The sequence below is a fragment of the Mytilus californianus genome, unplaced genomic scaffold (assembly GCF_021869535.1).
Source record: "Mytilus californianus isolate M0D057914Y unplaced genomic scaffold, xbMytCali1.0.p SCAF_11, whole genome shotgun sequence".
Lineage (NCBI taxonomy): Eukaryota > Metazoa > Mollusca > Bivalvia > Mytilida > Mytilidae > Mytilus > Mytilus californianus.
The window spans coordinates 36,345,070-36,368,143 of NW_026262593.1; the positions used below are offsets into that span (position 1 = coordinate 36,345,070).

The 23,074-nt window shown below is 31.9% G+C and overlaps 2 protein-coding genes across 2 annotated transcripts; both read right to left on the minus strand.

Annotated features, from left to right (window-relative positions):
- Positions 1 to 3,756: 3,756 nt before the first annotated feature.
- On the minus strand, positions 3,757 to 21,114 carry LOC127720001 (protein-S-isoprenylcysteine O-methyltransferase-like). The gene is made up of 4 exons (XM_052226389.1): positions 20,901 to 21,114; positions 16,747 to 17,002; positions 13,428 to 13,645; positions 3,757 to 4,521 (listed from the first exon to the last, which is right to left on the minus strand). The coding sequence occupies exons 1-4, from the start codon at positions 21,096 to 21,098 to the stop codon at positions 4,336 to 4,338; spliced, it is 858 nt and encodes a 285-aa protein (XP_052082349.1). The 5' UTR covers positions 21,099 to 21,114; the 3' UTR covers positions 3,757 to 4,335.
- On the minus strand, positions 4,674 to 7,962 carry LOC127720000 (uncharacterized). Its single transcript, XM_052226388.1, has 2 exons — positions 5,980 to 7,962; positions 4,674 to 5,216 (listed from the first exon to the last, which is right to left on the minus strand). Exons 1-2 carry the CDS (start codon positions 7,722 to 7,724, stop codon positions 5,183 to 5,185), a joined length of 1,779 nt encoding a protein of 592 aa, XP_052082348.1. The 5' UTR covers positions 7,725 to 7,962; the 3' UTR covers positions 4,674 to 5,182.
- Positions 21,115 to 23,074: the final 1,960 nt, after the last annotated feature.

Sequence of the window (23,074 nt, forward strand, 5' to 3'; positions counted from 1 at the left end):
TGAGTTTTCTATTATGTGTCATCTGTACTATTATTTGTCTGTTTGTCTTTTTATTTTTGGCCATGGCGTTGTCAGTTTGTTTTCGATCTATGAGTTTGACTGTCCCTCTTTTACAATCAGTATAAAAATATTTCAGTCTCCATTCCATTCTCAATTTTATTATTATGCAGAGATTGAGATCTAGTTTCAGAAAGCAGAAAAAGATAACATACCTGCATCTATACACTGCTATTCCCTAATGTGTTTTTGTTTTGAAGTTTGCAGTAGTTAACACGGGCGCCATAGGTGGAACAGGATCTGCCTTCCCTTTGTGAACACCTGAGATCACCCCAGTTTTTGGTGGGGTATGTGTTGCTCGGTCTTTAGTTTTCTATGTTGTGATTTGGGTACTGTTGTTTGTCTTTCATTGTTTTTTATTTTATGCCATGCATTGTCAGTTTGTTTTCGATTCATGAGTTTGAATATCCCTTTTGTATCCTTCAACTCTCTTTTAAAGGACAAGTCTGTTGTATGGCAAAAATTTATAGAATCTGTAGGAAGAAATCAATAGTTATACCCCTCTGCAAACAAAGTTTTGGGCAGCATATAGGAATCATCCTGTCTGTCAATCTGAACCCCTCCAACATGTTAAAAGAGAGATAATTGAATTTCAAACTTATTTCAATTTTGCAATACTGGAAAAATTGCAACTCCTCCAAAACAGATATCAATGAAATTTTACATAAATTTAAAACACTACCCGAGGATGTGCGAAAAACAGTATAATCCTGATTGAAAATGTTAAAGGGGACATAATTGACAACTTATTTTATACTACAATATCTGGTAATAGCTTTTGTAAGCAAAACTACTTAACAGCTAAAATTGTGTTCAACTTGTGAGGTCTAAGTCTTGAACATATTTGTAAATCTGATATTTTTTGACTACATGGGTTGGTTTCAACCTGATCATGGAAATAGAAGAAAATACTCTGGATAATATAGACAATTAAAACCATCAATTTTCTTTAATCATTTAATACCCAAAACATAACACTAAACAGAATGAGCAATCAAACATGTGTATATACACTTTCACTACCACAATTTCTTTTAAACAGATGTTGATCTTGGAAGCTAATTTTACATGTAAACGTATTCTAAATTATACTTTTATATAATTAACAATTACAACATGAAGTAATACTTTCTTACAATCTAGCCTTAAATACTTGTCTCCCCTTTATTATAATTTAAATAGGGACTGATATGGCAGTATGAGTAGAATAAGAACAATAATTGTCACTAATTATAGGAACAGATAAGGTCATCTGTCTGTAAAAATTGAAAGACAAACAATTCATAAATTTTATGCCCAATAATGCACAAATTACATAACACCCTCTAAAACCAAGTACGTTGACGGATAGATAACAATTAGAATCAAGTGTATTGTAGTTAAGATTTCTTAATAACTAGTTAAACCATGAATTAAAAAGAATATATTGAAATAATTTAAAATGATATGTTATACAACATGACAAAGACACTGAAACCATGAAATAAAAAAAAACACACAAAACCAATTATTTTTCTTACAGCCATATAAATATGAAAATCCATCACTGTAAATTCTTTTACAATATAACAAGTGCAAGTATTTTTACATTAATAAATTACAACATCAAAATTCCTAAAAAAATTGCATATTTTGGCAAATATTTTACAATTCATCATGTTCAGTGTTCATAAATATTTATATGCATACAATTATTTCCAAGTTAATGTACAAGTCAATAAAAATGAAATTTAAAACAAGATAAATTTTCAGAGTTAAAATATAAGTGATATAAATATTTGTTTACAACCTGATATGAATTCAACTCTACACTGTTAAATATGCTGTAAGAAATTAAGTTGTAATGTTGAGGTAATGTGGTACATTAAATCCTTCTGGAATGCATATTGGGTTGGCCTAAGATGTCAAGTTACAAGTACAGATGAAATATTAAGTGAAAATGTCCTTAGTCCACAAATATTATTATCTTTTTTTGTCCTTGCAGATTTTATTCATAGCCTTCAACACATATTGGTGTACAAGAGGACAATACCAATAAAATATTAATACAATACATGGCGAGACAGAACAGTCAACAGTCAAAACACAAATTCATACTGCTGTATAGAAGGCATTTAATATTATGTCATCATTTTATTGATGAAAATTGATAACTTATTGTCGACTGCTCTATTTACACATTATATTAAGATTGCACAGAAGTTACACAATAAATTTGTACATGATTTATGAGTGATCATTCAAACAAGATTTTTGAAAATGGCCATATAATCTTTTCCACATAAAATGAACCCTTGTATAAATGGGGACATATGGCAAGGTTTATCAGATATTTCTCAAACTGTATATGTAATTACCACTATTCAAAAACTAGTTTTAGACTGACATTTCTGAGGGAAAAAACATATCCAGAAAGGATAATCAAGGCAATTTTAAAGTAAATCAATTGTTTTTTGTCAGTTAATATACTATTTATAATACTACATGTAACAGGTCATTATGTACATTTTGTAATACTAATATAATTTTCAAATTTCCTGTGAAAACTTAACCTGAGACCTAATTAGTTTTTTAAGTAAATCTAAAGTTATGATCTGAGGTATTAATCAATGAAACAGTAATCTATCAGCATGTGAAATGGAAAAGACATCAAAGAGTATTTAAATTTGAAATTAGGCTCTAGACATCCGTTACAAAATATATATATCAGTTGTTTTGCATTTGTTTTTGGAATTTGAAATGTTTGGCCTGAAGTGAACTTCCAAAAAAATAATTCAGTAACTTATTCCTTCTGGTCTTAATAGCCTACATTTGATTTTTATGGTTCATTTGATAGTGAAAATTTGAGAAATTAGCTAATTCCTTTTCAAAATTCATGACTTACTTCAAAGTTCATCAAAATTGTTAACTGATTTTGGAAATCAGTTCCATAGAGAGGTTGAGGAAAGGGGTATAAAGATATAATTATGTGTAACATACAAAGTTATTTGTTTCAAGAAATAGGTCTAAAGCAAACTGTTTTACTGAAAAGTTAGTCTGAAGTCTAAACACAAACAGCTGCCTCCATCCAAAGTAAAGCAATATTTCCAACCATCACATTTTCCATTTTCAACATACTAAAATTATATACTCTTTGTTAAAAGCAATAAAATCTCCTGATGAAGAACTTCATTTTTATACGCCCGTTTACGGGACGTATTATGGTATACCGTTGTCCGTCTGTCCGTCCGTCTGTCCATCCGTCCGTCCGTCTGTCCCTTCGTCCGTCGTCAACATGTCGGACATTAACTCAAAAAAGCTTTAACCAGTTTGCATAAAACTTTGGTGAATTGTTTATATCTATTGACGTGAGCTCCCTTTTGTTTTTTATAAATTTTAGATTTTATGTTTCCGAGTTATGGGGTTTTATTCATTAAAAAAAGGGGGATTTTCCAGTTTTCGGACAATAACTCAAGAATGCTTTCACCAACTTGCAAGAAATTTTGGTTAATTGTTTATATCTGTTGACATGAGCTCCCTTTTGATTTTTATAAATTTTAGATTTTACGTTTCCAAGTTACGGGGTCTTGTTCATAAAAAAAGGGGGGATTTTCAAGTTTTCGGACAATAACTCAAAAATGCTTTCAGCAGTTCTTATGAAACTTTGATGAATTGTTGATATCTATTGATGTAAGCTCCCTTTAGAATTTTATTAATTTTAGATATTACATTTCCGAGTTGTGGGGTTTTATTCATTAAGAAAGGGAGGATTTTCCAGTTTTCAGACAATAACTCAAAAATAGTTTCAACAATTCTTATGAAACTTTGGTGAATTGATTATATCTATTGATGTAAGCTCCCTTTAGAATTTTATTAAATTTATTTGTTTATAGTCTGACAACAGATTTACTAAGTTTTGCGCAACAGCATAGTGTATTGCACAACAGCAAGAAATCTTTAATTGAATATAAATTCAATTCATATAACCAATTTCAAGTTCTTTGACTACATTTATTCAGAAACCTTTATGTCAAATATTTAATTACAATCCAAATTCAGACCTGTATCAAGCTTGAATATTGTGTCCATTTTTGCCCCAACTGTTCAGGGTTGGACCTCTGCGGGCGTATCCAGCTGCGCTCAGCGAAGCAGTTTATTGACCTTAGATTGATTGTTACATGTATATGACCTCATGTTTGTTTTATCTTATCTGTTTAGATTGTCATATAATAAAGCTTTAAAAATACCCATCACAACAAACAGTACAAATTACTTTGTAACATCTACTTCTACAATGCTCTATGAGTAATGCCCTTGGTAACCAGTAATAAATGGTAAACCAGTTCTTACATTCTTCTTGTAGTCTACATAATCTTCTCCGAAAAAGTTCAATAAGTAGATCTCTTCTTCTTGAATTCTCTCATTAAAGAATTTCCATGAAACAACTGTATAGGCCACCAAACACAGAGGGTTACATAAAATTAGCTGAAAATATAAAAATATTGTAATTTTTATTAGGTTTAAAACCGTTTAATATGTTATTTTGTTTTGGCTGTTCTACAATCCATGAAACACTATTAAATTTGCCATTATTTTACATAAAAGTGAACAGACGAGAACCATTCATTAATTACTTTATAGAACAGCCCGGATTTTTCCTGATATTCAGCTTTGAAACCATGTAATTGATTGTTTATACAAGCAATTAAATGATTAGGTTAAGTGCTTCTCTCACAGTTGGTGTCCACTGATCTTATCAAATAAACACAGATGGTTAGCTGGTCAAGATTATTTAATTTCCATATCATCTACACTAAATACATTGTATATTCTTATCTACAAAATATTCTCATAGACAAAGTGTTGTCTATTTTTTTTCTTCACATTTTTGCAATGTTTTCATCCGAAATTCAATTAAAAAATATAATTTTTTTTTTTTGCATATTAATAAAAAAAAGATTTCTGCAGATAATTTGGAAATGTTATGAATAAAAATTATAAACTTGCTCATTTAGTAAATTTGATATGTTTTAATAAAACCTGGCAATGTAATTTGACTATAGACATAAAAAGCATCAATATATATCACAAAAAAATAATAAAGTTCAATTTCTAAAGTTTTGTGGTTGATACATTGTAGACTTGACTAGTTTGCTCCATCCTGTTTGTTCTTCATTTTGCTGGAATACAAAGAAGTATTTCTTATCAGTAAAGTTTTAGAAATTAACACAAAGCAAACATTATTTCACCTAATATTTTGAAAAACATAATGCGATCATTAATTACTGCAAATTTTTTTACATTTATATTCATGTTAACGTCCCTCAAACTTTTAACCATAATATTATTCAATTGTGTGTGACATTTTAGAATATATAAATACATGTTTAATCTTTGTTTGTATTATTTAACTTGTTAGTTTTATTTAAAAACACTGTATTAGATATGTTTGGTGTATCAATTTGCCCATTTTCTAAAAAGTTGCTAACCTTAAATTTTTTTCTATTGAAGAGCTTACCAAAATACAAATATTGAATGTCTAGTGGCAAATATTTCATACTTAATACAGACAAAACGTTATTGTTTTTATATTTGAATATGGCTGTTGGTTTATTGAAGAGCTTACCAAAATACAAATATTGAATGTCTAGTGGCAAATATTTCATACTTAATACAGACAATACATTATTGTTTTTATATTTGAATATGGCTGTTAGTTTGTGTCCTGTCTGAACTGTTACACAGTAGCCATTTATATTTACTGTGTGGTGAGAGTCAAGGCTCCACGTTGAAGGCCGTACTGTAACATATAATTGCCTTATTTTTACTGCTTTTAAGTCTTGGATGGAGAGTTGTCGCAATGTCAATCATACCACATAATTTTGTATTTAATATGAAAATATTTAATTTTTTCAACTAAATAAAGAAAAGGTTTGTACTTACATTGGGGTAGACATCACAGCTTTTCTTTTTCCTTTCTTGTCTTTTGTTGGGGTGTTATTAGCTGAGCGTTGCCGTTTTTTCTTCTTTCCTTTTTTGGAATACAGTATCCTTATATCATCTTCAGGTAATGTTAGTGCGTCCTCTCTAGCTCCAATACGTATATCTGATCCAAAATTATATTGAATATTGCCTTCTGAATCTTTCATTAAGCATCCTGATCCGATGAAATTTGGCAAAACGGCATCATGCTTCCATGCTGTCAGTAAATACTGTATTTGGCAGTTGATTAATTTAATAAATTGAAGTAGTGCACTTTTTGGAGGCATCCAAGACACAAGTGGTCGAAATGGTTTATCTGGGTATTTAATAGAGAGCTGGCGGACTTGTTCTAGAGTTGCAGAGTTAGCATTCACTGAAGCTGGACAGTACATTCTTTTAACGGTATCTAGAAATGTCTCCTCATCCAAAATTCCAGTGATGACATTATCATTTGAAACATCAAAAGTGACTAATCTGTTGATAGAATTTTCATCTAGTATTGCGGTAATCCATTTTTCGTGGGAAAATCCATGAAATTTGGGAATATAATCATTTCCTCCAATACAACATGCAATGGCTATGTTCCTTCCAATTCCTTTCACAAAACGATGTTCTAATACTTCTATAATTGAAGTAATGTTAAAAACCTCTGACTTTGGTTTCTGAAGCATCACATATACGGTATTTTTGAAACTTCCTGATGTTGTACGTGGCCAGTGAATTGATAGAGCAAATAGATGAATAACGATACTATCAATATCTGCAGATGTGACAATACTAACTACAGATTCACCTTCCTTTAACTCATCTTTAATATTACTCAGCCAGTCTACTTGCGACATTTCTGCTTCACCTTTCATTTGTTTGATTTCTTTCAAAAGTGTGGTATTTTGGTACCCCTCATTTGTAAAAGTTGCTCTGACTGGTGTAGTGTACCTTATATGCGGACATAAGCCTTCATCAGTTGACATACATTCACACTTACTTAAAACCAATTCACTATCCACATCCAGTGTCAGATTGCGTTTTATTTTTAGCTTGCTGATGTTACGTGCAAGATAGTTACTTATCATCCTTTTTCCAAGTTCCGTGTTTAAAACTGCAGACTTTGATAACTTTTCAGATGACATGATTTCATCTCCTATTTTCAAATGGGATATTGAGAATGGCATTGACTTCTGTCGCTTTTGTCTTGTGGCTGCTTTGAAATCATCTGGAGTGAAGCTGTACTTTTCCTCACAGATAACAATATGCTGCAAATTTGGGAACAGTTTGTTATTAAAAAGGCTATTAATAACAACGTTATTGATGTTTTCCAGGTATTCATCTCCTGTTGAAGCTTTGGTTTTGAATTTTATTCCTGCAAATTCGACTGTTGCATACCTAATTGTGTGCCTTTCTTCAGTTGGAAAATCCTTGAGGTCTCTGTAAATGTATCCATGTTTTTCAAGTAGGTCTTCAATTTTAGAGCTGTCTGTAAAGGGAAAGCAGTATGATAGGGTTTTATACAATGCCCGCTTTATTCCTAAGGATTTTTGAATTGATGCTTTTGTTCCATCTGGTTTCACAAGAGCCTGGCATGTATTCATTTCTGAACTGAAGCAGTCTGTAATTTTGTGTTCTCTCTTCACCAGAGTCTTTCTTTTCATCTCTTTCTTTTCTTTGTCTGTTTTTGCCATAGTGGGTTTTACTGTGGATCTTTTCATTGTCACACCCTTTGATGCTTTCAAACGTTGTAGAAGGGGCTTTGAACCTTTTATTGACTCAATTGCAGGTATATCATCAGAATCCAGTTTAAAAAGTTTCTGCTTACAAGCATACCTGTATACTAGGAACCATCCTATCTGGTACGATTCTTTGTCAAGAATAGACTCAGACAAGATTGATTTGTTGGACTCGTATACATTTCTAGGATATGGATCTTCTTCCAAACTCAATGCACCTACCCTTTGGACCAATTCTGCTACTGGTAATATGAATTTTAATCCTTTTTCTGTAATGTCAAACTTGGAGTGATCTTCATTTAATTTAGTTGTGTCTTCACTTGATTTTTCCAAATGAGATGTCTCCAGATCTGTGTCCTTCATTAACCTTCTAATATTTTGCACCTCATTCTGTCTGTCCACAGTTGACATTCTAGGCAATACTGAGTCTATTGTTGCTCTTGGTCGGAATCCTTTTTTAGCATCTAAGTGGTCCATTTCCCTTTGAGTGTCTAGTGCGAAGTTTACACTACTGTGTTTGTGGGGTGTTGAAAACAGAGATTCTTTCATACATTTATGAAATACACCTGCAGTATAATGGCAGTACAACAGATCAACACAAAACGAAGCATACGATGTAGCGCCATTTAGAAAAGCAAATGGTAATGATGTCTTAACACATGCCAGCATAAGATTATATCCATCAGGTCCTCCAAGTCTCTCTGCAATAGATATACCAACAATTTCATCACAGTGCTGCATCATATCAAAATGTAATGCAAAGGTGCCATTCTGCTTTAGACCTTTGTCAATAAATTCAGTAAATGCTGTATCCCACTTGTGCCTTAGCAGTTTATCGTCTTTATGTTGCATATCATTTGTATACTGGTGTTTTTCATCCTCAGACAAGGTTTTGAAGAACGCTTTGGTGAACGATAAGTGAAGAGCTATTGCTATTCTTTTCACATTTTTAGCAGCTGTTTCAATATTTGATATCGTCACAAGGTCCATCCAATCTTTGTCTTGTTCCGTGTCTTTCATGTACTTTAAAAGATGCATTAGGCCACATTCCTTGTATGCTGAGAATAAATTTGTTATCTTAGATTTTTTCAAGTGCAAGATAGGAAATTCTGGAAGAAGTTGACTGCATTGACTATCTTTTTGAACAAGAGCAATTAAATTTTTTGAAATCTTATGGTCTGGTGCAAATAAAATTCTGTCTTTATATTTGTTTGTGTCGTTTCTACCAAGTTTGATGAGAATGTCATGTAAAATATCCTTCAAGTTGTTAATGTCATCATCCCTTCCACAAGCTGGTTTTGGGTGTCTACACAAAAGATCTGGCACTTTAAATCTTTGGAGATGAGCTTTTGTGACAGGTGAGATATGATTGTATTCACTTTGACTACTTTCTATGTCTCCATTAGCATAGCTATGCTTGTTAGCAGATGTATGTAATTTTAAGGGGGTAGTTGTATCCTCATTCATACCATCTAATGATGTGGTAGTTCTATCTGCATTTAATGGGTTAGTTCTATCTTCATTTATGTCATCTACTGATGGGGTAGTTGTTTCTTCAATCATATCATCTACTGAAAGGTCCAGTCTTTCGATGCCATCCATGAAATCTTCCTCTAATTCAATGCTTTCTAAGTCAAGCACATCTATATTTTCTTCCAGAGAATCTTCCCCATCACTTTCTGTTTGTTCATACTCTGAATGTTCACCTGGTTCATACATAGATAATGACTGGAGAGTGTTGTTCAAAGTGTCAATATCACCCAATGCTGACACGCCATTCAAATCAGCTAAATCTGTACTGCCAAATGTTTCTGTACTGCTTGGTGCATCTTGTTTTGATAAGATTTTCCAAAAGTGTTCCTCACTATTTTTAATGTTATTCAAGTATCCCCAATACATCTCGTGTTCAAATAAGTATTTAGCCTCTGATTCTGTTTTTGTTAGTTCAAAAAGAAGATTATGGTCTTCTTTTTCAAGACTGATCCTGTCGTAGCATGTACATGTTTCCTCTGAACAATCTATACTGTGCCAAAGGTTTGTGAGGTACGAGTCTCTTGGTAAACCTTTGAGAGTCATAGGTAAAGTACATATTTGAGAGGTCCGATTAAGCCCTGGGTCTGGATCAGCATGGACTCTGAGGCGCACTAGATTGTCAAGGTAAAATATTACTATACAGTCCCTCATGCTTACATGCCTCATAGCTGTATTTTCCTCATTGGCAGTTTTGTATTCCAACGGATATTTCTTTAAATATGTCTCATAATACAATTTGTCTGTGTCTGTTTGATGCTGTAACCAATTTTCTGCCCATTTTTGACTTCTTGAAACACCAGCCTGAGATGTAATTCCGAATACTGAAGAAAGTGAGTGGTAGTTAATAATAAGATCTTCTGTATTTAATAGTTGAATAATGCCACTATGGTTTCTGTTCAGCAAGTTGAGTGCAGAATCTGTCAAAGAATACAGCCGTGTTAGTTTTGCTCTAGTCAATGCCTGTGGGTTCTCGGATCTTTTAATACTGTCTGTATTAATGAATAAATTTGCTAGTAATGTTTGCAGTTGAAGTGGTACTTCCAAATGCCATTCTTGTATTAAATTGAAGTTTCTCCAGTCTAATGGCTTAAATTGTAAATTTTCTTGAGATACTGTTTGGGCACAGATCTTACAGAAACTTTCATGTCCATAAGTTACAGTCTCAAAAACTGTCTCTGGATCAATGTCATCAAATATTGTCCTATAAACTAGCACTGTCTTGTCTACTAATTTCTGCAAATGAAAATCATCACGCATGTGGAACTTATGCAAGTTTTGAGGCTCACAGTTTTTGCATTTATAGTCTTTGAATAACCCTGGTTTAAAAAATATAACATAAGGAACTCTGATTCCATGTATTCTGGTAACGGTATTACATATCACCAAAGACAAATCACGGAGTTCCTCGTCTGTATTTTCAAGCTTTGAAAGTTCAATATAAATATGGACTCCTGTAAATTCATGAGCACAGCTTTCAGGACTACATTCCACACACACTATTTCTTCAATATTATTAAAGAATCCTGACACTGCATTAAGAATGCAGGATTTTAATGCAGTGTATATATGAAAAGTTTCATTGACGACAAAACTGTCATCGTACAAGATGTCCGAAAATTCCCGTCTTCTCTGGCTTCGTAAAGTATACTCTTTGGTATATTTTGATAATTGGCTTCCAATTTCATATGCCTTTTTGATTTCAGCGAAAAAGTTAAACTTTCGTGTAAGTGTTTCAGAGTAGTCTGCAAAATCTGGATATTGTTGTTGAAAATGGTATTCAAACTGACAAATAAATTTCCATTCAGTATCGGTAAAGAAGTGCTTGTAATTACTATTTAAAGTGTAGATTTGACTTTCATTGAATTCCAAAATTTCAGTTGCATTGATGTGCTTATTGCATGATGAAAAAACAGCTATGTCATCATAAAGTTTCTTGGTGTATATATCATCTGAGTAATTTTTTTCAGCAATGATCAATTTCAAAATATCTTTATATATATCTTTACATATAGCAATACTTGTCGTTTTTGATATGATATATGAAATAAGAATTTCTAATGTGATGTACACTTTATCGCCTAGCTTCCGTATTCCTCTTTTTTTGTCAAAATCTCTCTGAATGTTGTCGGTCCTTGATGGTGTGTCATCTGGCTTTCTATTTTCTTTAAGGAATTTAACAAAATCCACTAATGGAAGGAGAATCTCATTATTTTCCTTTATAAAGACTAAATCTTTAAAATGTGGAATGGTCTTCAAAAACATCTACAATGAATTTAAATAATTCAATAGATAATTCTAATTGTCCAGTGACAAATATTTCAAAAATAAATAAATATTGCATTACATTTTTTATCTGATGTTATGGCAGTTTATTGAGTTGTTTAGCGAATGATATGATAAATTTCATTTCTATGAATTATGAATATGATGCGGTTCAATCGGTTGTTTGAGCTGTAACTCAAGAATCAGAAAAAGAACAATAAAAGTTTTATACTTTCCCTGGATTCAAAAAGATATATTTTATCTATGCTGTGTGAAAACTGCATAGTTTTGTATTTCTCATTTCGGGAGTTTGTAATAGTATTTAAACGCAATCAGCATGTTCTAAAATAGTAATTCTGATATAAAAAAAATCATATGACTACCTACCTTTGTTTATTCATTTTCTTTTCCTCTGTCTGTCCATACTTCAATTCATTAAAAACATGTTGTCCTAAAAAATTGGAATATTTTATAAGAATATACTATGTGCATAGATACATCAATATATTGAGACACATTTTGCATTTTTTGAGTATATAATGTTCAAATATTACCTACTTCTATTTACATTCAAGTGTGGAGTGAACCCTCCCCCTTTTTTTCGACTGAATTAAGGCCCGGGCAATATGTATATAAACAACTTTTATTGTTATATCGCATTGAAAAGAGTGAGATCAAACACTTAAAATAAGAGAAATTAATTTGAAATGTGAAAGAATGTTTTCAAATGAAAATTTTACACAAAAATAAAAAGGGGGCTCTTATCCCAAAGTGTATTTGCTTCATGAATATTTTATTAAGAATTCCCTTTAAATGTTTAGAAAATATCCTTATATCATTAAATGACACTTTATCAAAATAAATGTGAAATTACAAAGAATATTCATTTCTAATAAAAATAAACCTTCAAAATGAAAACAAATTATCCTTTTATTTTTAATTAGAAAAATGAAAATAAATAAAAATAATATACATACCTTTATTTTATATTCCAATAACTGTATCTGCACACGATTAAACAAAAAACACTGACTAGATTGTAAAAATCTTAAGAAGAATATTCATACATAGATAATGTTACATGTAGTAGATATATTTCAAGTGAAGGCAGAAAATGCCAAAATGTTGACTTTCTTATCAGATAATCTATGTATAACATCTGTGGTCAGTTTATTGGGAAGAGTGATCTATAAATTACATTAATTACAAGGACTTCAAAATGTGAAGCTAATCAGTTGTGAAATTTGAGATTCCCTCAAATCTGAGGGCATTCTTCGGGCTGTACTATAAAGTATAATTTCAGTTTATATGGTGAAAATTTCAATTCACACTTCATCTGTTTTTATAATTTTCATTCACAACTATACAATCATTCAGGCTTTTAATATTTACATGACGATAAGATGCATTGCACAATTTCTGTAACTGTATGCAAAATAATGGCGTTTCAAAAATCATCAAAAATGTGCATAAAATTTTGAATACAATGTAGGTTCCATACTGTAAGTTCAAAAATATAAAATCTGATTCAACAAGTATATTTTTCTTTTTATTGCTCACCCGAGTGCCTACACTCCCATAAAACCAGCTTACATAGGATGGATGTCTACACCATGAGTACACATGTACACCATTAGTAACTACCCCATGCACTGGTATTCTTACATACTTTATTAACCTGTGTTACTATACTCCAATAAAACCAGCCTACATAGGATGGATGTCTACACCATGAGTACACACCATTAGTAACTACCTCATGCACTGGTTTCCTTACATACTGTACTCACCTGTGAACCTATACAGCCCACACAGAACAGATGTCTACACCATTAATACACACCATTAGTAACTACCTCATGCACTGGTCTTCTTAAGTACTGTACTAACCTGTGTGCCTATACTCCAATAAAACCAGCCTACATAGGATGGATGTCTACACCATGAGTACACACCATTAGTAACTAACTCATGCCCTGGTCTCCTTACATACTGTACGTAATGATTAAAATTTGATTTGGCTGTGAACATACTTCCTTTACGTACTATTTCACCGAATACCACTAACATTAAACCTATTATGCTTATTAAATGGATATGCTTCAAACCTGAAAATAAAAATAGAGGACACAATGTTTTTGTTATGCATATTTGTATCAGAAAGCTATATGACTCTATCATTCATTGATTATTACTAATCTTAATCTTGTTTACATGCTTCCATGTATGTCAAACTTTCCCTTTTAAGTGTTTCCCTGTATTTTAATACCCAATTAATCTACTGATTCTTGTTTAGTCTATCATAGTCCTAAATCAAAATGCAATCTGAAATTTCGCATAACTTATAATGTTAGATATAATCATAATATTTCAATTGATAATTTTATAGAGGAGGCATGCTGTCAAAAATAGTATAATACTTAATATTAATAATCTTTATTTTTTTTTTTTTTTTTTCAATGCTACATGTTTATATTGTTTGATGTCTATCGTTTTGTCATTAATATGCCTGTCTGTCTGTCTGTTTGTTTGTTTTGTTTTGGTTTTGTATTGGTTTGTTTATTTAGTAACAATCCTATTGTTTGGATTTTAAACTAATAAAATTCTTATTCTTATTCTTATTCATAGTCTTCTAGAATAATTCAAATAACTAGATAGACAGGCACCAATAAGCTCTGTTCCAGGTTAGGGAAAGGGTTGAACACTCATAAACATGTTTAACCCACATCATTCTTTATGTGCCTGTCCCCCAAGTCATGCAGCCTTAGTCAGGAGTATGAAGTCCAGCTGTTGTCATTGGTAGCTTTTTTTATTACAATAATTGGTTTTCTTATATTGTTGTAGTATAAAGCACGCAATTAATTTTCTCTTTTGAATTGTTCCATATGTTGTCACCAATAGGATTTTTATAGCTTACTATATGGTATGGGTTTACTTATTGTTAACTGCCAAACATATATATATGGTGACCTGTAATTGTTCACATTTTTGTCCTTTGGTCTTTATATAGAAAAGAATAAAAAGTGGGAAAAACTAGAGAGAATCTACAAAAAATTCTACCATCTTTTTTAAAATCTTAAAAAAAGTGAATTTATCTCTCACTCCTATGCTCATTGTTTGCTCACTCTCAATAACATTGATTCAGACATTTTACATTTACGTACCTTAATCTCTTTGTGTGAGACATATATATATATGCATTTTACTGCATTTGAAAGGGTAATGTCAGAGTGATAAAAATAAGAGTGTGTCCATAGGTCACTATGCTTGCTCTCATTATCTCATAATTTGGTATATATTTTAACAAGAGTGCACACGTTGAAATGTCCTGCCTTCTTTACTAACCATTGATTGTATGTTGATAGTCCTAAATATAAAGCTTTAATACAAGTAACACATAAACTTAACATGATCCAAGAAAATGAGGTCATGGTCAGATAAACCAAACGAGAAATACATGTACACCTTACAATCATTCAATAAACCAAACATAGTTGACCTATTGCTTATAGTTTCTAAGAAACAGTCTTAACCAAGAAAACTTAACATTGACCAATGAACCATGAAAATGAGGTCAAGGTCAGATGAACCATGCCAGACAGACATGTACACCTTACAATCAATTTATGCATTAAATATAGTTGACCTATTGCTTATAGTATCTAAGAAACAAACTTAACCATGAAAACTTAACATAGACCAATGAACCATGAAAATGAGGTCATGGTCAGATGATACCTACCAGACAGACATATACACCTTACAATCCTTCCATACAACAAATATAGTTGATCTATTGCTTATAGTTGAAGAAAAACAGACCAAAACACAAAAACTTAACACTCGAGAAATGAACCGTGAAAATGAGGTCAAGGTCAAATAAAACCTGCGAGACTGATATGTACATCATAAAATATTTCCATACACGTGACCAAATATAGTTGACCTATTGCATATAGTATTAGAAAAAAAGACCAAAACTCAAAAACTTAACTTTGACCACTGAACCATGAAAATGAGGTCAAGGTCAGATGACACCTACCAGTTGGACATGTACACCTTACAATCATTCCATATACCAAATATAGTAGACCTACTGCTTATAGTATCTGATGTATAGATTTGACCACGAAAACTTAACCTTGTTCACTGATCCATGAAATGAGGTCAAGGTCAAATAAAAATTGTCTGACGGACATGAGGACCTTGCAAGGTACGCACATACTAAATATAGTTATCCTATTACTCATAATAAGAAAGAAATTAACATTACAAAAAATGTTGACTTTTTTTTCAAGTAGTCGCTGAACCATGAAAATGAGGTCAAGGACATTGGACATATGACAGACAGAAACTTCATAACATAAGGCATCTATATACAAAGTATGAAGCATCCAGGTCTTCTAGCTTCTAAAATATAAAGCTTTTAAGAAGTTAGCTAAAGCCGCTGCCGCCGGATCACTATCCCCATGTTGAGCTTTCTGCCACAAAAGTCGCAGGCTCAACAAAAACCCCATAATGAACATGTTTACTATTAAAGTTTCAAGTTGATGTGACCACAACGTCATGAAAAACTACCTTATACCAAAACTTCTCCCAATTTCATCTCATTTCTTTTGAAACTATCAAATATGCATGTAAGCATTTATTTAAATGGTAAAATTGTTCATAATTCATTGAAATAATTTCATGGTAAAATCCTGCATAATTTAATAATTACATATAATTCTTGTATGTTTCATTAGAATCTGAAATTTTGATTGCCTGACAACAATTGCAAGGCACTCCAATATTATATTTTATTTCCATATAAAATACAACAGCTTTCACTGTGTGTGCTATTTGTGACAATGTTAAAACAATGCATAGGAAAACAAACGATAAAGCTTGATATAATTCTTAATTTCATGGTTGTGTCATAAGATTTTTCTAGGAATGTAATTATATTAGAATTGAATGCTTCTTTTTATAATTTTATAGGGTTGTAAAAGCATTGATCGTGTACACATTTTTAGTATTAAGCACTTCTGCACTTCATACAAAATGTGCTTCAGTCAAGGCTTTTACACCTCAATAAAATTTCAACCATAAAAAATCTGCCATCTTGCATGTCTTTCAAGGTGAGGTCATGAGTATTAACACAATTAAGGTTTCAAAATCTCATAGCACTAGCTGTCTGAAGATTAATAAGTAAAAATATCTCATTTACCTGGAAAAAAATACAGTTCAATCATAAACTCAACCCAACTAGCAACAGCTGCCATAGTGTATTCTCTGCTATGGTCCAACAAGAACGAGGCTAATGTAAGTGACTTTGGATTAGCTACTGCTGTCGTAAAATATTCTGAGAAATGGAAAAATGTCAGTGCCATAAAATAATATCCAAAAAACATGAATGTCTCACTTGATGTCAGATGAAAACCTATTCCGAAGGCAAACCCAAGTGCTCCACCTCTTATTGCAACCTAAAAGTAGAATACATATCACTTATTTATAACCAAGTTTAGTCATCTTGGCTTGGATTAAAAATTAATTAACATTTTTTGTGTGCAGAACTTTTTGCGAATCTACGTGTTCTTTATCAATGTTCCTACATCATGTACATTCTCAACTGAAAAAGTTGGATTGAAATCTTCAAAGAACATTAAGTAATTGTTGGGACATTTCACAGTACCTGCTTTTTCCTGCTAGAAATTTTGTAGACAATGTGTTTTAGAAGTAAAATTTATGCAGTATATGTAGCGTGTACTTGTGAGAACTTGACAATTAACATGATTAATTAAAATGTAACAAAACTTTACAATGAAGCTTTCAAAATGTTTCAGTGTAACCTACTTTAGAAATAAATGGAGAATGTGTCCCCATGGACACAGATGATGCCCCCGCTTGCATACAACATTAAAAAGGGACATACATTTGTAACTCAAGAACAATAAAAGTGATGCTACCCAAATTTGTACTTGATCTTAGTTTTGTGGTAATAAGTATTGTGTATAGGTTTCATGTTTGGTTGGGGCAACCTTAAGTTACAGAACGGAAACTAAAAATTTTGCAATTTTTCGATTTATAAAGGGGCATAACTCAATAATGGTTAAAGTGACACTACCCAAATTCAACTTGATCTGTGTTTTATCAGTGGAAGGCAAAATTAAACATTGCATTGTATAAAGCATTGATTTTAGTTGATTCAACTATAATCATGGACAAAGGAAGATAACTCCAATTTAAAAAATTACTTGAACAATGACATCATTGATATTTTTAGAAAAAAAATGAAAAATTTAGCAATTTTTCCATTTGTAAAGGGGCATAACTCTAGAACGGTTAAAGTGACGCCACCAAAATTCAAACTTGATCTGTGTTTTGTGGTAATAAGCATTGTGTATAAGTTTGATAACATTTGGTTGAGGCAAACTTAAGTTAGAGAACGGAAACCAATTTTGGTACGTACGGACAGACGGACAAGGGTAAAACTTAATGCCCCCTCCGCTTCGGCGGGGGCATAAAAATAATCAACATATATGGTTGGAGATATTTTATTATTCTATGTATATGATGGGATTCACCTAAAATGTGTGTTTTTATTTTATTTCAAGCTTTTTCTGTTGAAAAACATGTGAACATTGTGAAGATACAATGTAGCATAAAATTAATTTCTACAAAAGAAAGGTAAAAAATGACATGTTTTGAATTATAATATGTCGTGTTTCTGAGTTGGAAATTTTAAGCACATGCAAGTACATTGTACCAAATAAATATATACATTAGAGGGTATGTTCATACAGTAAAACATTGTGGTAAAATTTTTAATTCATACTTTCATATATATGCATATGTTCTACATTTGCGGATAAAAAAAATGAGTTCAAAACAAATTACCAAATTTTATTACTATTATATGAAAACACTTAAGACTGTTATCATTGTCATGATTGTGTTAGGAGAGTTTAAATTTTCCATGAGGTCACAACTAAATTTATTATGACATCATGACTAGACATATTTACACTTGTATGCACATTTGTTAGCCATTACTTACAACCACACAAGTTCCCATAAAAAATTGCAACACAATTTAAAACATTTGACATCATAATTAGTAAATGATTGTTACATGATATCAGAAGTTTATTTGGAAACAGAACCTGGAGGGTAGCTATAGGAATGCCCTTTACAGTCAGGAGACAAACTCAAGGTCTCAAATAATTATGAGTTACCATTATTTTTGGAAAGAATTTAGCCTGATTCGTCAAAATCAGTTGATTTTTTTATCGTCATAAAGAAAATGTACAATTTATCGTCATGCACCAAAAATTATCGTTAACGTCAGTTGGCAAGATTTTTTTCCCATCATTCGTCATGAAAGTACCCCCATTCGACCCTCATCCTGGGTCTTTCAGAGACAATTCAGCTAATACCCAAAAGGTTAAATAGTCTTTGTAAACTATTTCATGTACTGGTTTTTATTTTGTATTACCATATTTATTAAATACTACATGTACATGCAAACAAAATAGATATCTTGAATTAAAAAATCATTTCAATCAAAAATTAATAATCATAGATACTAATTATCATGATTATGGAGGTGGAAGAGACATTCTCCTTTTGTTACATAAAATGAATTGTGTTAGCATAGATTAAGTACAATGTACTATAATAATTATTGGTTATAAAATTGTTATTTCTTTGCTATATTGATAATAATAATTTTGTTTTTGTCACAAACTAATTATGTTAATATGACAATAAAAATGTAATTACTGATGGGAAATCAGAAATCTTATTGAAATTGACAAAAAATTCATCCTGACTCACTGCATTGCACAGAGAAATGTTTTAATTTCTTATAAAGGTGTTAAGAAATGGTGGTTACTGTATTAGCCCTGGTATAGATTATAAGTATAGATTATTGTCATGCTTACTTGTTTTGATCATCATTATTGGAGAAATATTTGACATCAATATATTACATGTACATGTACTAGCCCTCTTGCTGCCGCTAATTTCACATGGTTGCATTTAGTGTGATAGAAAATACGACAGCTAAACAACTTTGAAGTCACATGCCCAACAATGATGTCATTTGATATGTATATGACATCATGCCCTAATAACGTTACATTGGGAACCCACTGAAGAAAAAGATTACACTATTTAATCTTCTATACCTTATATGAAAGAGATACAGCAATGATTAGAAGCTTGCATAATTAAACATATGGGTCCCTCCTACACAGCCGTTATGGACACATGTGTCTTTCCGGCAGCATGTTCATCAAATTGAAAAATTGAAAGTATCAACCAACAGGAAATATTTGTGGGACACATACAAAGAGCACTCATCACTATCAAGCTGTGAAGTCATTCTGTCCATTACTGCCATTAGTGTAGAGCTAAGAAAAGTGTGACAACAACAACAACAACAATACTTCATTTTAAGAGGGTTACACAGTTAGCCCTATAACTAATCTTCCATGTCTATAAAAGTCAAGTATAATGATCAATGAAAAAATAATCACGATAAAAAAATAATTGATATTTTATATTTTTTATTTGGTTGATTTCAATAAATGATCTGTTCATTTGCATTTGAAAGAATGAACATTTGTAGAGGGTGGTAAAGGGGGGGTGCTTGCACGGAAAAAACGTGAAATGACATAATTTCACGTTGAACGTGAAATAATTTCTGTCATGAACGTTGCACGAAAAATAAAGACTTTGATGTGAACCTTTTGTGACTGAGTCACTGTCTTCTTGTATGCATAAATTCTCTGTGTTACTTGATATTCCTGATTTAGTATACACATTCATGATATATATGGTTTACGGCTTTTTAAAAAAGTATATAACAATCTTCTTAACTATCAAAATACAAAATCGATAAGAAACAACATCAAAGGCCTTTCCGCTTTATCAAAAAACAAAATTAAATCCATTTTTTTCTTGACGATTCCTGCCAAGTGTTTGATTTTTATTTGAAAAATACTGAGCACGCAAAATAAGCATTTGAAAATCACAATGCATGTAAAATTAAATAAACTGAACACGTTGAACGAGGCACCTGTCTTGCACGACTGAACGTCAAATAAAAAAGTAAAAACATGTTGAATGTGAAATAAAAAACGGCGATCACGTTGCACGAAAATAACCCTTTACCACCCTCTTTGTAATATTTCGTAATGATATTGGCAAATTGTTCCACAAGGATGGTCCAGATGGACAGAAATATGTTTTGAACATACGGACAAGGTTATTGCAATTTTGCTTCCACTCCTTTGGTTATGTATTGTATGCCTTGCATCAATCATGATATAGTTGTCAACGTATACGTATATTTTATTTATATTAAACTAAATTCACCTCAAAATATTTTTTTTCTTTTACTGTTAGATACAGTCCTGTAATAAACAGAGCGCCGACAATGGAACAGACAAACAACCATGTTGTTAAGGAAATATTTTGAAATCCAATTATATACACACACACAAATTTCAAAAATACTGTGCTTGAACCAAGTGAAAAAGCCAGTATACTGGTTTCGGCATATTTGTTCGTCATTGTTACTTTTTACAGGGATTCATACGACAGGAGAAGGAAACGTTTATTTAATGTTTTGTATATATTCCTCCTTTCCTAAAGAGCACCATCACGCGATATCGCGTTAAACAGCACAAGCTTTGTTGTGACGGGTCTTACTAAAAAAAGATTAACCTTTCATAGTGAGACTATACAAATCCTTGGCTAAGCCTACACATTAGATCATGCAGTGAAACCCTAAAATATTATCTGCACATTGACAACATCTGTACAATGGGAAATCTAGTGAACGAAAACAAAAGAAAATTTACTCTTCTTTATATGATAGAGTCGAGAAAGTCAATAATAAAACAATGCCGGTGACGATACTGGTCAAAAGTTATTTCTAAATAATAATTGTACATTTAAAAGTTACTAGAAATATACATGCAAATACACGATGTTTTATGTTCAGTATTTATCGAGATAATTGCATTAGAAGCTTGTGAAACTGAAATTTAAAAAATGCTAATATTTGCTGCATATTGATAAAATAAATTGGAAAAAATCATTACATACAAAATCTAAAGATCTTTCGGGTCACCAATTTTCGGAGCCGGTGTTCCACAAAGTCCTTAGCATGTTACAATTTCCCAAAGTATACTTATTTTTTCACACCTAAGTTATCGAGTACACCGGTCTGCTCATGTCACATGCATGTACATCATATTCAATTGAGAAATACTGTTTTTTTCGTGAATATAAAAATTTAAAAGTCTGTCTGTGCAGGTTAAGGTTCAGTGTTTACAGGGGAGATAATATTTTGTCACCAGGTTTCCCACTGTGTAAGAAAGCTCCAAGCGTATCATAAACTTATTCATATTTATGGACTAGAAGTAAAAAAAATGTAAATGTTATCCATTGTACATGTTGTAAACATCTTTTAATTTGGGGCCGGATCGACTTTAAATATTGGCCGAAACAACTTGGGACGGATCGACTTGGGTCGGATCGACATGAAAGCAAGTGTATTGGGGGTCAGCTTAAAGCGGAACCTAAGACATTGTCCACCCATGGTAATAAAAAAAAAAACCATACCAATGTCTAGTCCGGCCTAAAGTGAACGAAACACCGATTTGGAACACAAACAGAGAATCCAGATCAAACAGATACAGCAGAATGCTGCTAGATTTGTACAGAATCAACCACACAGTCAAGAGAAATTAATCAGTATAACATCAGTGGTACAAAAACTCAACTAGAAACCACTGGAACAAAGAAGAACCATCCCGGTCAACAGGTGTACAGTGGGCCAATGTTGGTCTGTCTGTCTGGCATACGTTGGTGTTGACTGCACAAAGTTGGACCAACGTCAGACTGTTGTTGTAAATGCATATTTATTTCTCGTGTTGGCTACTAATAATTGAACCAACGTTGGCATACTGTAATTAGTTACAATAACTATTCGTCGATATTTACCATGTTTACCCTTCCGGAGCACCTGAGATCACCCCCAGGTTTTGGTGTGATTAATTCGTGTTGCGCAGTCTTTGGTTTTCTATGTGTTGTGTACTGTTGTTTGTCTGTTTGTCTTTTTCTTTTTTAGCCATTGGGTTGTGAGTTTATTTTCGACTTATGAGTTTGAATGTCCCAATGTGACAGAATATAAGTTCCCCCATAATATTTGTTCCGAAGAACTTTTAGCATAAAACAAAAGTTCCGTTGTGAACTTTCCTTATATAATATTTTATCCAATTCTATAAAAAAATTTCCTTCACAAAGGATAAAATATTACATAAGGAAAGTTCCCAATGGAACTTTTGTTATATGCTAAAAGTTCTTTGGAATAAATATTATGGACAATGTTTTATATGATAAAAGTTCCATGAATATTTGTTATATTATAAAAGTTCCAGGAGAATTTGTTATACATGTATTATAAAAAGTTCCAGGAATATTTGTTATATTTAAAAGTTCTAGGAATATTTGTTATATTATAAAAGTTCCAGGCATATTGG

Excerpts from the sequence above, each read along its gene's own strand:
- LOC127720000 (XM_052226388.1), bottom strand. The coding sequence starts at position 7,724 with ATGAAAAGATCCACAGTAAAACCCACTATGGCAAAAACAGACAAAGAA. Across the intron at positions 5,217-5,979 it reads GCTGTGATGTCTACCCCAAT|CAAAATGAAGAACAAACAGG; the intron begins GTAAGTACAAAC and ends TTTGTATTCCAG.
- LOC127720001 (XM_052226389.1), bottom strand. The coding sequence starts at position 21,098 with ATGACGAACAAATATGCCGAAACCAGTATACTGGCTTTTTCACTTGGT. Across the intron at positions 17,003-20,900 it reads AAGAAAAAAAATATTTTGAG|GTTGCAATAAGAGGTGGAGC; the intron begins GTGAATTTAGTT and ends TTCTACTTTTAG. Across the intron at positions 13,646-16,746 it reads TGAACTGTATTTTTTTCCAG|GTTTGAAGCATATCCATTTA; the intron begins GTAAATGAGATA and ends TTTTATTTTCAG.